Genomic DNA, 17,097 nt, shown 5'->3' with positions numbered 1-17,097 from the left:
TTAATGGCGAGCTCATAAGTGATCCCCCCCCCCCCCACAAAACACAGCGACACGGCTTTTATTGCTCCCATCAAAACCTCTCCATCCTTCCGTTGCCGGTGACAATGGAGTAGATGAGATCAGATCATGATCCAACCGATGCATCGGCGGATCACCGTCCGTTCCTGCGTTGCACTGTGCTTCTCCTTCTTCTTCCTCCTTCCGTCTTCCCCGGTCGCGGCGCAGAGCTTGACCTCCGGCGTGGATCTCGTGGCGCTCTATAGCCTCCGGGGCTCGCTGGGCCTGCGGGCTCGAGAATGGCCGCGCAAGACGGACCCCTGTGCGAGCTGGGAGGGTGTCGACTGCCGGGGAGGCCGGGTCGTGTCGCTGAATCTCTCCGGCCTTCCCCGGACCCGGCTCGGCAGGCTCAACCCCCAGTTCGCCGTCGACGGGTTGCGGAACCTGAGCCGGCTCGAGTCCTTCAACGCGTCTGGGTTCCTCCTCCCCGGCCCGATCCCGGACTGGTTCGGCCGCGGGGTTTCGCAAACCCTAGCCGTCCTCGATCTCCGCTCCGCTGCTGTCTCCGGCGAGATTCCGGCATCTCTCGCCGAGCTCGGGAATCTCACCTACCTCGATCTTTCCTTCAACCTCCTCTCTGGCCCGATCCCGGTCGCGCTTGGCACCCTTCCCAATCTTAAAACCCTTCTTTTGTCCAACAATAGCCTCTCCGGATCGGTTCCCCCGCAGCTTGGCGATCTCAAATCGCTTGTTCTTCTCGATCTCAGCTCTAATTTGCTCGCCGGCGTAGTCCCGGATGATCTCGGGAGCCTTCGGAATCTCCAAAGTCTCAACTTGGGAAGTAACATTCTATCTAGTACCTTATCGACATCTCTATTCTCCGCACTCTTCAATCTCCAGTTCCTTAATCTGAGCAGAAACAACTTCTCGGGTGCGATTCCTGTCTCGCTGTGGTCGTTGCCAGAGCTCCGGGTTCTTGATGTGTCCGACAACGGACTTACCGGCTCGCTGCCAGGCATTGTCCCAACCAGTGGGATTGCCATTACTGCCAATGTGACTGATACTGTCCTTGATCTCTCCAAGAACTTTTACTATGGATCGATACCGTCGGGGTTTGCAGTATTCTTCACCAGGTTTAGTTCGGTGGACTTCTCAGATAATTACTTTGACGGCGCACTTCTGATTGAGAATGGCAATAAGAACGTCACCTTTGGGTTGAATTGCTTTCGCAATGCGACGAACCAGAGGAGTCCGGATGCTTGTGAGGAGTTCTACGCCGAGCATAGGATAGCATATGATGGCCCTGTTGTTCCACCGCAAGGTGCACCTCCACAACCCCCGAGCTCTTCTACAAAGAAGAGTCATAAGAAGTTGAAGTATATACTCATAGGAGTTATCGGAGGGCTTCTGTTGCTTGTGATCTTGGTCGTTGCAATTGTGTTGTGTTGCATGTTTTGTGGAGCTCGGAAGGCTGAACAGAGGGAGAGCAGTGTGACGGCTGCCCCATCAGGCCAATTGGGAGGGGGAGGAGCACAACCTTCTGCAGTTCCGGTGAACTTGGCAGCTGTTGGGGACTCCTTCACACTCGAGCAGTTGGCCCAGGCGACATCACAATTTGGGGATGTGAATCTTATCAAACATGGGCACTCAGGTGATTTGTACCATGGTGTCCTTGAGGATGGAAATTCTGTGGTCGTGAAGAGAATTGAACTCCGTGGAACGAAGAAGGAAGCTTATATCGCAGAACTGGATTTGTTTGCAAAGGGCTTGCATGAGAGATTGGTTCCATTTTTGGGGCACTGCTTGGACAATGAGAATGAAAAATTCCTTGTTTACAGGCTTGTACCTAATGGAGACCTATCGAATGCTTTGCATAGGAAATCCGGTCAGGAGGAAGAAGGTATGCAGTCTTTAGATTGGATAAAGAGGTTAAAGATTGCCATAGGGGTAGCTGAGGCACTGTGCTATCTGCATCATGATTGCACGCCACCAATGGTTCATAGGTATTTCCTTACTTTTGTGGAAATAAAAATTTCCTTTTTCATTAGAGTATTCTTCTTCATGAGAAAATGGTTTGTATATATTGGCAATAAGCTTGTCTCAATTTCATTATTTTCTTAAGTTGATGATAAAATCATCTTTGGAATATCTGTGTAGACATTTGAATTTTTGAAATCACCAATACTCTAGATTAATGACACCCTTCTAATTAAAAAGTAGTGTTGTAAGCATGTTATTTTCCTCTGTTCTCAACATTTGATTTATATAGCAATGAATTCAACGATAGTATTGACTAACTGCTATGAGGGGAAATTGCAATTACCAGGAAATAATGATATCATTTGCTTTTGCCAACTAGTTAGTAAAGCTTCTCTATTGGCACAGTCTGATAAACAAGTAATATGGGTTCCAATGTTTGAATTTAAATATATCATCATGACTAGCAGGAATGAAGAATCTCATAACGACAACATAACATGAGGAAGCCATGGCTGTTATGATGTTACTCGTAATTTTATCTGATCATGACCAATGTGTTTGTACTCTACTAGTCTATCTTTTCAGGCAAAAATTTTAGTCCATGATCTACTTCATGGTCAGTTACTTTGAATTGTTACCTGCCTGGTCGCCATAACTTCTACATGTTCTTTAGTAAAAATTGATTATTGGTTATCAAATGTTTCCACTTTATGAACTCCACTAGATAAGACTTTTCAATTCTATGTACCTATTTCATATACTTGTTGTGGCTAGAACTTTAATGCAAGGATTGTTGTGCCAAAGCAGTACCAATATACATGTCTTGAGGGGTGTATGACAGCCCTCCTCTCATCTCTTCGCATCGATCCATCACTACAAAGTGGCTGGAGGAGGCGAGTAATGGCCAAGAGCACTGTTCAAAGCTGTCGCCCTCCTCTTTCCTCTTCACCGTCATTGTCACCACCCTCCTATCTCTTTCTCTCTAGCCTGCGTACCCTAATTAAGGTTGAAGACGATGAGAGGGGTTTAAAAGATTGACCTATTAGGAGTTTTAAACCTTTCCTATCATCTTCAACCTTCGTTACGACAAATACACAAGAGAGAAAGAGAGAGGAGAGAGGCGGCGGCAAGATGCTCGTTGGTGTTGGAAGCTCCCTCTCTCATTCTCCTCTTTTTCTCTTCCTCTTTTGCATGGGGTGGTGCTGGCACAACAATCCTTGCTTTAGTGGTTGTGATTTTTCTGTTGAACATTTGGTAGTCATTCTTAGTTCAACTTTTGCACACTATGGCTTGACTATTCTCCTTTTCCTTTTGATATTAAATCCATCAACTCAATACTTTTCTACAAGCTACTGACATGGGGGTGGGGCATAATATGCCTTTTAATTAGCTAGCAGTATGTACTGATGGCTCATTGTGATTTTAAGATAATAACTGTATTCCCTAGCCATACAACAAAATCAATGTTCTGTGGATTTATATTGATTTTCACTAACTTGCACTAAGCTGAGCAAAGTATATTTATCTTTGCATTACTTTATTGTCCTTGTGATCACTTGAAGTAAATCCACCTAATTTTATCTGGTTAGACAAGGTTACAGTTTGCATAAATGGACTTCAATATACTCATCTTTGACCAAGTTGATGCAGAAAGGTATTTACTAGATATGGCTTAATGGAGATTCTGATGTTATTGCAGAGATGTTCAAGCAAGCAGTATCCTTCTTGATGATAAATTTGAAGTACGGCTTGGAAGTTTGAGTGAGGTATGCACCCAAGAAGGAGAAGGTCACAAAAGTGTCATCACCAAGCTGTTGAGATTTCAGTAAGTGTCAATTCTGATTTTCTTGTTGCAAACTTATTTGATCTGATTTAGCAAATTTGTTTCTTAAGTAAATTTGTTCTTGTATATGATATATATCCTGATGTTGTTACCAAGTGATCTTTTCCTTCGGTCTTTTATGCGCTGATTTCTGTAGACTTTTTCATATGGATACTTACTATTACTCACTGTCACTAATTTACAAGCAAAGAAAACAGTTGTTAGCTCTGGATTTTCCTCTTTACAATAGATATCCTATCAAAAGTCTTATTCTTCTTCTAAGATTAGGTGTAATGGCAAGCAACATTGTCAATGCTCCGTGGTGGATGCACATTAAGTGGGAAGTCAGGTGTAAATTTTGGGGGCATAAGAAAATAATAGGCTATGTCTCCTACCTCTTGTATCTTGCACAACTTAAGCAAGACTGCAAGGTGAATGTTAACAAGGAATCAAAATGGTTATCAACTCAATGATACATTTTGTGTATTTACATTTATTTTCCCTAGCCTCCTCAAGAATCATGATTGCTCCTGTCATGCCATGCAAAAGTAGTCCTGGTCCATGAATAAGTCAGTCATTCTCCTTGAACTAAAAGTGTATGCCACATTGTCATATAGTAGTCCTCCAAGTATTTCTGAAAAGGTTGTGCCATTTGAAAAGGCTATTGCAAAGGCAAGCCTTATGAACCCAAGCAAGGCTTCCCTTCATACAAAGATTTTCATTCCTAACATGCTAGATGAACCACTTGTTCTCATAACATTATCTTGATTATCATATTCTAAAAATTTATTTACTATTGTTTCTGAAAATATTGTTTAACCTTATAAACCCAATCAAGGTTGCCACTTGCCAAGCAAAATAGTGATCCCATATACTGCCAATGGAGAAACCTTCATAATCAATATCTGATTTTTCAGTCTATAGTAATATAGTATTTGGACTTAGTAATTCTATCTACTTATCGAAGTGATAAAATGTACATCTTTGACAGGTTTATTTATATTACACGATCATGTTGAGTCATATTTTCCTAAGAATAACAACAATGGAAATCTTGACTTTTGTATTAGGATCTAGTACTATAATTATAGAACTAAAGGTAACATTCCTAAGTGGTATTGTCTATCTACGAAGTTATTTATATACTATCTCTATTGGTTCATAATTGTGGATCACATTAATAAATAATCAGAACTTTTCAATAGATATTATGTTAAACAAATTCAAGAAATTAAAAGCTCACAGGAAATCATGTTTTTGTGCACATATATACACATTTTGTACATTGAAAACTATGTGCATTTATGAAGCATGGATACAAAGATACGACATACAGATTATATGACACATGCTAAGATATGGATTTCTTAGTGTGACAAATCTTAAAAAATAAGGATATGCTACACCTAGGATACATAGCTCATATATATATAGAGAGAGAGAGAGAGAGAGAGCAAATATGAATTAGTACGCTACTTTTATTTTCTTTGTTGAGAAATTCTATATTATTGTGTATAATAGCAACAATGGTTGTGCCGTTGGTGGCACGACACCTAGCATGGGGTGTGCTAGTGCCACACCCCTTTGCCTATGCAGCACGTGTATGTGTTGACCCATGCCAATATAGAGCATTTTTTTTTTTTTATCAATCAACTTAAATGTTATTTTTGTGCTGATAAATGAAGTCATCATCATTAGTGTGATTGAAAATTATCGACCGTATTTAATGTAACATTCTTGCGTTATTCTTGTGCCGATAAATAATTCTTTAATCCTCCCCATCATCATATGTTCAACTATATATTATTTTTTAATTATCAAATCATTATCAATTAAAATTATGTGTTGAATGTTATTATATATTGAATTATATTATGTAGTATATAACTAAGTGTAAGATAAACAAATAATTCAATCTATAAATCAAAAGAAATTGACCATTGTAACATGATTACCTAATATAGATTATAAATAAACAAGCAAACTTAATCTTTTCAAATCTTTTAGAGCCGATAAGAAATGAAAGGTGATAGTCTCTTTTTGATAGTAATTTTCAAAGTATCCAAGGAATATCTAAGAAGTATCAACAATATTAATTTCATTTTAAAAAATTCGGATGATTTAAGGAAGTATCCGATACTTATCCGAAAGCATTCAATGAGCCCGATATGGATATGACAAGAGTATAAAAGTATCCGTGTTTCTTAGAATTGCATGTGTGCGCATGTGTTTAGATCATTAGCAACAACATACATGCCTTCAGTGTAGTTTAGAGCATCTAGGCTTGTGCAACCAAGAAGTGTCGAGGTCAAGCAAACATTTCCTTGGGCATCTAATTATCACCTTGAGGTGTTGAATTTGGAGGTATCTACAGTAAGTCTATAAACCAAAATCCTGTGTTCAACATTGTTCTTGCTTATGTGGAGCTCCAAATTCTACTAAGAGCATCATTTTGTAAAGCACATCACTTGACAGTTGAGGTTTGCGCCATGCATGCCGATGCTGCAGGGTGAAGTCAGAAAAGAGTATGGATTGCATACATGCTTGCCCACTTTAGACCTTACATTGGCTAGAACATCATGCACTAGGACACCCTTTTTAAGGAAAATTTAATCAAATTTTACTTATATAGATTCTAGTGGATTAGGGCCTTTATTTAGATTCACAAATTAATAAGCCTAAATTATGTTTTAGCACAGTTCTCTTTCTTTCCATCCATTGGCTGCAATATATTACTAATGTTGCACTAGCTAACGGAAAACTATAAAAGTTTCGTTTCACTTTTTTCTGTTCTTTTTCTGTAGAGCATGAGTTTCTCTTACGCCAACTGACATTTCACATTTTTCTCCATAATCCTGTGATAAGTAATTGCTGAGACTTGAGATCATGAACTAATTTTCATTCTCTGCATGGCAACATCTTCTATTTCTGATCATCTGTTCTTTCCCTTGGCTTGCAGGACATCTGAACAAGGTGGTTCTTGTAAGTATACATTATTATTGACTTTCATTTCATTATCTCGTGTTTTCCTTCTGACTAGCTTTTATCCTCCACTGTCAACATTCTGATCCGTTCATCTTCAGCTTCATCTTCTACAACATGTGCATATGATGTCTACTGTTTGGGGAAAGTGTTGCTTGAGCTTGTGACCGGTAAGCTTGGTATCAGTGGATCAAATGATGCTGCAACAAATGAGTGGCTCGAACACACACTGCGTTACATCAATATCTACGAGAAGGAACTAGTAACAAAGATAGTTGATCCATCACTCATCGTAGATGAGGACCACTTGGAGGAAGTTTGGGCTATGGCAATTGTTGCAAAGTCCTGCCTGAACCCTAAACCTTCCAAACGCCCACCAATGAGATATATCCTAAGAGCATTGGAGAACCCCCTCAAGGTGGTTAGGGAAGATAACAATTCTAGTTCCGCCAGGTTGAGGGCTACTTCATCACGAGGCTCTTGGAATGCTGCATTCTTCGGGAGTTGGCGCCACAGCTCCTCAGATATCGTGTCTGTACCGGGTCCCCCAAGGGAAGATCACACACTGAAACGGTCAGGAACATTAAGGTCTCAAGGGAGCAACGGCGAGCACTCGTTCTCCCACAAGAGACAATCAAAGGAGATTTTCCCTGAGCCTTCTGAGTTGCGTGACATAGAAGATTGATGAAGCTTTTTCTTGGTGATTCTTTGGATAATAATTCATGGTGTGCTCCATTTGAGCGCCCACCTCTCGGCATCTGTAGAAGTCCATTTAACTGAGAAGCCTCTACGCGAAGTGGTAAATTAAATGCTTCTGGCTCATATCAATTCTTCCTCTTATTTAGTGCTTCGTTGCAGTACATACACTTGCATGCAAATGTCAATCTGTAGAAGATGTGGGAAAAGTGGAAGAAGTGTTAGCGCCGAGGGAGCATGCAGTTCGTTATGTGTGCACTTTTGTCGATTAATGGTAGAAAGATATCAGTTCATGGTTCGTTGTCCACATTCTCCTCTTGATTTCTCTTTTCTCTTCTCTTAGAATAGCAAGATGCAATTTTTTTTTCCTTTCTTGTGTAATTGATTGTTCATTGGTTATCATATTGGGATAATGTAAATTGGACGGCAGGATTTCACATTATACTTTTTCTTGCCAAGCATCTTTATAGTTCCTCTGGACCAAGAATTAGGGGATTCAGGATCTTGCCTTGTTGAGTCTTTGAAATCATTCCCTAATGGTGGCATTTTTATGCATCTTCCAATGATGGATAAGATGAAGTGATAGATCAATTGATTCTGAGAAATATTTTCAATACGGAAGTTGTTGGAAACAAGGTTAATCTAAATTTTAGGTTTCATTTTTTTATTTATCATTATTCAAGAGTTCATAGATTAGATATAAATTGAATAAACGGTCAACTCCTTTCGGACAAAATAAAAACCTAACCGATAAAACGAGTCACACATGGATTAATCACTTGTAAGTCAATGTTTCAAACTACCGATTAAAACTAATATATATTTTTTTCCTTTTGTCAATTATTTTCACTAGAGCTTGATCTCATGAGCCGGTAGTGAGGTAGTACTAACTCTGCAGTACAGATGGTTAGGTCAATTTTAGTTTTGTTTTTTCTCTCTTAATTTAATGTCTTTTTGTGTCGTAGCGTGGATATCTCCAACCGGTTGGACAAAATAAATGGAGATGCATGAAGCCACCTCTCTATTTAATGCGATTAGTTAATACTGATGTGGCAGTATTTAATGCCTTTATTTGTATTTAATGGGATTTATTTTCCAAGGTCCCCCAGCTGGCAGAATCAAGTACAGCGGATCTAAAATATTGTGTCTAAGACTCAAGAAGAAGTTATATGAAAACCTAAAAGAGAGCTATTTGTTAAATAAATACGAGCTATTTGTTAAATAAAAGACTAAAATTTAATATTAGTAAGATAAATACTTATTTATAATGAAGCGAATATAATTTACATTAAAAATTACGTACAAAAACTCATTTTTATTATTTTAAAATTAAAAAAAATCTTTTGCTTGCAAATACAGTTGTTCTCACGTTGTTTTGAACGAGAGGATGGGGCGAATTAAAGTGAAGTAAGAAAGAAATAAATTGTGCTAAAAATGGCGGTTGTGAAACCTAATTTGTTGTTAATGAAAGAATGGGCACATTTATTGAGGAAAACAAAAAGATTAGGTCCCACCGAGATTTGAACTCGGGTTACTGGATTCAGAGTCCAATGTCCTGACCACTAGACCATGGGACCATTTTAATCGACAGCTATATACAAATTATAACCAATATTCTAAAATCGATCTTATTGATGGGTTAAAGTAAATTAAAGCTCGCTCATATCAGCTTGTGGCTAATACATAAGCCTTCTCTGGTACATCAGTGCGTGGGTAGAGGTGAAAACGAGTAGAATTAAATCCATATTTGAGTTTTGTTGGATATTATCATATTCAGATTCAAATTCATATCGAGTTTTGTTGGATATGATCATATGAATTGAGGGCTTATTTTGATATTGAATTTGTATCTATATCCCGATAGCCTATATCCATTTAAAAGAATTATATCCGAATCAAATATTTACATATTATTTAGTTTAAAATATTTAAAAAATAGTGGTGTAAAAGATTTCTTTTATACTTTTATATAAATATCAAATCTAGTTATCCAATATATTTACTTATTGATTATTAAGTAATTATATCAAAAGTTTTTGTAAATTTAAAAGATGAAGACAGATATATCCTATATCCACTCTACTTGGCGGATATAGTAATTAAGTTTACTATGGATAACCGAATTTATATATATACATAGATATAGATATACGATTTTAACTACTATATGATACACATCCAATTCATTTTCACCCCTATCGAATTCATCTGTTACCTTGTATATATTTCAGCCGGAGAACAAAATTTTTTGAGACTAGTGAATAAAAGTTGAAGGAGATTAAGAACAGAATTTGAAACTTAATGATAATAATAATAATAATAATTTAGGCTCCTTTGATGTCTATTTTCACTTATGTTTTCTCCTCATGTTAACAAGGCAAAAGGGCAATGACATTGACACTGCAACTTTTACCAAATTCTAGCCTTCCACAAGAAAAATAAGAAAGGCATCTAATGTTACCCTGATGTTTAGGCTCTCTTTTCCTGGAGATATATTGCTGCCGCTTTAGAATTAAATTACCATCTCTTAGCTATTTAGTGCTATACAGCTATTCATCAGAGTGTGCAGCAGAATTTGAACAGTTAGCAACTCAAAGTGCCTACCTCAATCTAACTCTTGATGAGGAGATAGGTTGATGGTTCTTCTTCCTAGCATCTCTAACAAAATATATCTATAACCCAAAAGATGGCAGCATACAGCATGTATATATATAAAGCAACATGCTTCCAGTTGCTCCATCACTAACATCATAATAAAGCATCACTCTAGGGATTGCATCATGTGAGTTGGAATTTTTATTTGTTAATGTTAATTTAATATAAGGTTCTGAGCAGTTTATCACCTAACAGTTAAAAGAACAAAGGTAAAAATAAAAATAAAAAGCTTTTGCACATGCTACATTGCCGACTCTTGAAGGTTCAAAAACCACTGGAGAAAATTTATGAAGGCCTTTTGTTTCAGTCTATTATCCAATTAGCATCAGCTCACTGGAGTTGGATGCAAAGTGCAACCTCAGAAAACTAACTATTAGTCATGTCTCAAGAGTTACATCTTCTTTCTTTACTTCTTTTCTTTCCAATACCTCTTGTTATTGGTTGAACTTGTCATATAAACCAGCAAGCTCATTTCTTTCACCTGACTGATCTAATACATTGTAAACTGAGCGAACCAAAATCTTCCAAGTCCAGGGCTTCTCATATAATGTAAAGCTTGTGATATTATTATTAATTGACTATGAATCTTAACATGCATCCACTGACAATTTCAAAGTGAAAAAGGCAAGAAATACATTTAACTAGGAGCCATGACTCATAGGTAATGTAAAATAACTTTTCACTATATAAAGGGAAGAGAAGGAACATCTCTTACCACAGCTGAGAAAGATAAGGTGAACTAGATTCATGAACAATTTTGGTGTTCGAAATTGCCCAAGCCATTTAACGGCAACTTGGTGAAAATGGTTAACTTGTTTAGGCAGAAATGTAAGAGGATTCTGGCACGCCTCCTGAAGCTGAATGCCCATTGGTCACAAGGTTCGGGTTACTGGGCTTCTCATCCAATCCCCAGAGGCTGGCTGACTTGATCTCATCCTTCATCATCATTTTGGAGAATTCCTCATGGTCATATTGTGCCTTGTTCTTTCCTCCAAACTCCATGGGAAGAATCTCAGGGTCAAAGTTCTTGTGCATGAATTTAATGCTCTCTTCATTCTTTGAGTAAACAAAAGTTACCTTGTGGTAAGTTTTTATATCTAGAAAATATTTGACAACCTGCAAGGAGAATAAACCGCAATATGTGAGAATAGCCCCATTTAACAATGAAAAGGTAAATTAAGGGTAGTGATCTCTATTAAAAGGATGAGCTGGAGGCCTGTCTTCCCAAGGTTATTTCTGAATCATTTACTGATGTTTGGATTATAATTGGGCATGAAATTTGAGTCTATGATTGATTTTATCATTGATTTCAGAGAACAGATATAAAATATATCTTTCTCCAGAAATTCTGATGAAAGGTGAGTAAGACAGCCCATGAATTGGAATGTTCCTAGAGATCCAACTGTACACAGATAAGAACACAAACCTTCCAAAAGGTCTCAAATACTTTTGGAGGGTTGAACAAAAGTGCACTAGCAAGCCTCTCGGGATAGTGATTTTGCAGGATGTTTGCAGTTTCTCTGGCAACTTTTATCGGCACTGAGTTGGTTAATGACCATCCTGTGAAGTCTATCATCCACACCATCTGCTCTTGACCCTCAGGTAGATTGAGAATTGCATTCTCCAAGAGATACACAAGATGCCGGAGTTGATTGTCATGTGATGATGTGTTCTGGAAAGTTATGTATTCTAAAGTTCAGTGCTACTTCAAACAGGGCAAAAAGAATGAATTCCAGGGAAGAAATTGACTGGTGACCTGTTTCCCTGGCCTCAGCACGAGAACTGTTCTTCCCTCCTGATCATGAAAATTTGCCCTATACACCTTTCCGGTTTCACCTTCGTTTGCTACCTCATGCTGAAAGGAGAAAGCAAAATGCAGTCGAGTGTCCATGTATAATTTTCTTACTGTCCAAGCAACCAAGGAAAAGAAGCTTACCCAACGAATTTCCTCTGGCTTGTATGTGGATCTCCATTTAAGACTCTCTTCCAACATTTTCTTTGCTTTATCAACATTCCAATTCCGAGCTTCTAAGTACCTCCGCAGGCATGCTTCAGTGCAGTAGCGAGAGCTACGTTCAGAAAGGGGACCAATTGCAGCTCTGAGTTTGTTAATCTGTTTGTTTATCAATAAGTGCAAATAAATCAGCCAACACGCCTGGATATACTCACGCATATGGTAATTGAGAAGAAAATGTCCTGGTGCATAAGGCTCTTATCAATGTGGGGTCAGGAGGTCAAGATGTGTCACGCTTTACCCAATTTGGTAGAGAGGCTGGCTCTCGATGACTTGAAGACATGCAAGTCTTACCATCATAAGAAGAGAAACCCTCTTCTTCGGATATTAGTCTTATAACTATAGAAATTAAAAGAGAATGTTTGTTATGCATTTCACCGTGAGAGGAGTGAGGCATGAGAATTTATTTTAGCTCAACTCTCTCAGTCTGCCTCGGTGTGTGCACACAAATGCATAAACACACATCTTTTCCTTCGCCCATTCCAATGTGGCCTTCCAGTTGAAATAACAGCAAAGCTAGTCTTAAACCTTGCCAATACTATGAGTCATGGACTTTTCAGTTACCTACCATTTTGTGATATGCCCTATCAAAACAAGTTTATTAGGAGCATACACATAAATAAATAGTTTTAGTGGAGAGTACATATATATTTATATTAAAAAAATATGACAGATATACACATAAATTAATAAAATCAAATGTAAAGGGTATAGGCGCGATAAAAGTATTTAGCAGGTTGCAAAGTTTCCCTGATTCATTGTCATCAAAAGGAACATTTTCACTAAACTAAGATAGTTTTATTCAAATCGTGTATTATCAATATTAATATGAAAGGCATGGGCCACAGTAGATTGAAGCATTGACCCAAGTCCCCGACACAACTTGCATCAAGATCATTCAAATCAGTTGCTAAAGCTCGAGATAGGCTGTTGCTACTTCTCAAAAATTATCAACATTGTGAAGAAGATTATTGAAATTCAAGTTAGTACTCTAACTGCTAAAATTACCTTTGCTCCTTGCTGCTCAGTGTCATCCTCCTGGTTAACAAGAGAGGAATGCTTCCAGCGAAACATGACTTCTTCCTCCTGAAGCAGATATATGAATAAGAAGCAAAGTAAAGTAGCATGAAAAACTATACTCATGAGCATATAAATCTTATGCAGACATGCTCATAAGGCACAAGCAATCCATACTCTGCTGCCATCGTTAAATCGGATGGGAGGAGAGGTTGAGAGAAAGCAAGATCTTGTCAACCATGGATCCAACCCAAGAACCCAAAGGGTTGGAAACCTCCCAAGGGGAAAAGTCCTCATTTTTACTCCGGATTAAGAGGTGGTATCAAGTTGCAACTATTGAAAACCCAAAACCCTCTTCTCAGGGGGAAAAAAGAAAATTCAAGACCCATAAAAACTTACATACAAAAACAAACAAATCTTTACACGAAACCCAACGACCTGAACGAAGAAACGAAACACAAATCCGAAACATAATTTTAAGTCCATATTCGCAACTCCAAAACTACCAAATCCAATAGAAATGAACAGAAAGCAAGCAAGATCTCTCACCTGCAGAGATGACCAAAAGGATCGCCGCCTTGAGAGGCTCGGGCTAATGAAGTCTTGAGATCGGTTTCAGCATTTAATCGGTTTAGTGGTCTCTCTCTTCCCTTTTCAGTAAGTAAAAAATAAATAAAAAAGCCACCTTTGGGCTTCTCCAGAGATCTCTATTATGTTTTTGTTCGCCTTTCACTCTCGTGGGAATCGAATTTCACAACCACGGATTGAAGTTATAGAGAACGCCGAAGGCATCTCTCTCTTCTCTCTTCTCTCTTCTCTCTCTCTCTCTCTTCTCTCACACACACACGCGCACAAGTGGGAGGGTGGAGATTTTTTAATCTCTTTGGCAAACGACGGTGGCGAACAGGTGGCGTGGCCACTAACTCACAACGATTGAGAATTGAATCGAGGGTGCGTTTCTTTGTAGGATTAAATCATATCCACTGGATTTACTAATTTTATATTATAGTTTTAATCTATATGATTAATACCAAATTATATATAGAATAACTAAATAAAAAAATAGACACATCAATAATTATCTTAAACTATTATTGATCATCTCAAACTTAAATTATATCATATTAATTATAAAAAATAATCACGTTCAATTTAAAATATTTAGAATTAAAATCAAGATTAATATAAAATAATACAATAAGTTAATAAAAAATGTAAACATATAAATTTTTTAATATAGAAATACTTTAAATAAATATAAAATTTGAGTAATTAAGATTTTTAATTTTATTATTTATATATCTAAATTTATTAATTCTACTATATTAATTTCATATTAAAGATGAGATTACATGGGCCCACAGACTAACTAATCTAATCTTATCTTTATATCTTTTATTAAAAGCTCAATCTGACGAAAAAAAAAAAAAGGATTTCAATTCAATAAATTCTTATCCTAATTAGTTGTTGTAAAATAAAAGGAGTATTTTTGGCAATTTGAGTTACAATTAAAGTGAGACTATTGAATTCTAGAGATTTAAATAAAGAGTTGTCGACCAGAAATCATGCACATGTATCACAGTTGCACCTCTTCAATCATAATAGGTTCCATGTTCTATTGAATTGTCTATCGAGACAAATTAGAGGATCTAACATCCTTAAATCCCAAGTCCAAGTGCAAAACCAACTTGGAATATTGTGGTTGTGTTGTAACATCCGGAAGTAAATTCTAATCAATGAAACTTATCCCAGTAGGGACCCATTCATTACTTGTGAAACCTAACACTATTTAATAAACCTCATGGACTAATTCAACTGTGAGAGAGAGAGAGAGAGAGTATCCCTGAGTTATAACTCATTTAAAGTGGTACTCAGGAGTGGCAAAAGATAGACGACACAGAGTTCAATTATTGTCCAATGGTTCGACCTGAGGCTAGTGTTTTTGGTGAGCGTTATGGCCCAATTCTTTGTCTTACACTTGATAAGCCCATGGTAATGTTGGGCTTGTCAACTCTATGGGATGTTCTTTTATCAGCCCATGTATGAAGGGACTGATTGGAACAGGAGATTAAAAAATATGTTTAGAGGATATGAATATTGTCTCCATATGTTAAATAATTAAACTAAAACTTTGATTGTAAAATTCGAGCCCTAATTCGATCTCGACCGTTATGTGAGGGGTTCGAATTCGATAGGAAGTTTAATTCAAACCTAATTCAAGTCTCAATCAAATCGGTCGACTCAAGATTTTTATTACCGAGTCTGAGTAAATTGGCTTGCGCTCAAGTTCAGCTCAAAATTAAGAAAAGTTAAGAGTCTACTAACATGCATACCAACATGCATCAATGTAGTCGATTTGGTATTAGTTAGTCACTAGGGGATTGTAGACGTATTATATATAATGTGTTTGGGTGAAGCCACAAATTAAAGTTGGTCATTAGTAAGGTTATCCTCAATAATATAAGTATAATAGTTTAACAATTTGCAAAGCATGTTATTGGTTAGAGCTCCTCCTGTAAGGATTAGAAATTTTCTAGAAGAACAAATGCTAACGTAAGGCTGGATATATAAATTCAAAATCTAGTATTTAATTTTCGCATTATGTTACTAAAAGGATGCATATAAGTTGTGTGACACCTGTTAGCTGCCCACATTTATACTAATACTATATGTATATATATATATATGGAGAAGTTTGTACAAGTTGCTTGCACATCTTATTATTGTCTCGTCTACCACCAGTAAGATAATTATAGAATAGATATTTTATTTTATTGTTTTTAAAATAAGGTCAAATAATTATTAATATGATTACTTATATTCTAAAATAAAAGTATGATACGATGTAAAGTGAATTATATCATATCAAAAAGTGTTTTATTCTTTAAAGTTATCATAAATACCCTTTGAATTTTATATAAATTGGGTTGCAAGATAAATATCAATAGCAAATTTATAATTGGATTAGTATGATATAAGATATAAATTTAATAAGAACAAAAAACTAATTCTAAAGTGAAAGGGGGCTAATAAAACATAGTGTTAAATATATTTGATCCTCATATAATTTTGATAAAAATTATTTTAATTTCACATTTTATTTTGTATCAAAATATTCTTCTTGTACTTTTAAAGAAACCGGGATTTTTTTTATTTCAAATGGATAATACTTTCTAAGATAAAAGGGTATAAATACCGATAAGTTTGAAGGAAGAACTTAATAATTATAACTTAGTCAGAAGTTTAGATCGACTGAGTACTGGAGATATAAATATATTTAACCCCAAGGCATAAAATAAGCATAAGAATATCTTTCTATGTATAGAGTTTGGAAGGAAAACATTATGAACTCCGAGATTTCTCTGTCTCATGAGCTATCCATTTGTTTAGATAACTAAGAGTTTTATCATGAAAGAGAACAATCATAACTAATTATTATTTAATTATATATATATATACTCTCTATTCACATCTAACACTATTTTACCCTCTCCCCAGTCCCCAAGGATGTTATTATAATATATATATATATATATATATATATATATATATATATATTCCTAGTAATTATCCAGTGCTAATCAAATCGATGCTCTCTTTGGCATCACTATCCATAAGCATCCATTATTGTAACCATTAAACGTTATTTTATTTGATGAAATTGTACTATTAAATGTTATCCATGAACAACTTGGATTATGGGCTTTCGAACTCCAAAGAGATCACAGGCATGTTTAGAGTTCTTAACCAAAATAGGTTACCTTATAAATTTATCATACTAACTTAATATTAAAAGTAAGTCTACGAATTCTACGTGAGTTATAAAGCTTTTCACTATAGAAGAAATTTATTTTTAATTTATATTTATCTAGTAGTTAGATAAATTAGAGATAAACTGCATAGGTGTGTTATGTTAAAATCAAATAGAGTAGAG

The 17,097-nt window shown here is 36.5% G+C and overlaps 2 protein-coding genes and 1 non-coding gene across 3 annotated transcripts; 1 reads left to right on the top strand and 2 right to left on the bottom strand.

Moving 5' to 3' along the window:
- LOC140773208 (probable LRR receptor-like serine/threonine-protein kinase At2g16250) lies at nucleotides 1-7,983 on the top strand. The gene is made up of 4 exons (XM_073115660.1): nucleotides 1-2,000; nucleotides 3,677-3,802; nucleotides 6,759-6,781; nucleotides 6,883-7,983. The coding sequence occupies exons 1-4, from the start codon at nucleotides 127-129 to the stop codon at nucleotides 7,464-7,466; spliced, it is 2,607 nt and encodes an 868-aa protein (XP_072971761.1). The 5' UTR covers nucleotides 1-126; the 3' UTR covers nucleotides 7,467-7,983.
- A 999-nt stretch (nucleotides 7,984-8,982) lies between these two features.
- TRNAQ-CUG (transfer RNA glutamine (anticodon CUG)) lies at nucleotides 8,983-9,054 on the bottom strand. The gene has a single exon. It is a non-coding gene; the product is annotated as a tRNA-Gln (tRNA).
- Nucleotides 9,055-10,677: 1,623 nt separating this feature from the next.
- On the bottom strand, nucleotides 10,678-14,043 carry LOC140775067 (phosphatidylinositol transfer protein PDR16-like). Its single transcript, XM_073118314.1, has 6 exons — nucleotides 13,713-14,043; nucleotides 13,155-13,232; nucleotides 12,069-12,245; nucleotides 11,889-11,987; nucleotides 11,559-11,804; nucleotides 10,678-11,248 (listed from the first exon to the last, which is right to left on the bottom strand). The coding sequence occupies exons 2-6, from the start codon at nucleotides 13,218-13,220 to the stop codon at nucleotides 10,949-10,951; spliced, it is 888 nt and encodes a 295-aa protein (XP_072974415.1). The 5' UTR covers nucleotides 13,221-13,232; nucleotides 13,713-14,043; the 3' UTR covers nucleotides 10,678-10,948.
- Nucleotides 14,044-17,097: the final 3,054 nt, after the last annotated feature.

This window comes from Typha angustifolia, chromosome 13, assembly GCF_048772165.1.
Source record: "Typha angustifolia cultivar Huaian chromosome 13, ASM4877216v1, whole genome shotgun sequence".
Classification (NCBI taxonomy): domain Eukaryota; kingdom Viridiplantae; phylum Streptophyta; class Magnoliopsida; order Poales; family Typhaceae; genus Typha; species Typha angustifolia.
This window is presented reverse-complemented; position numbering and strand designations above follow the sequence as displayed.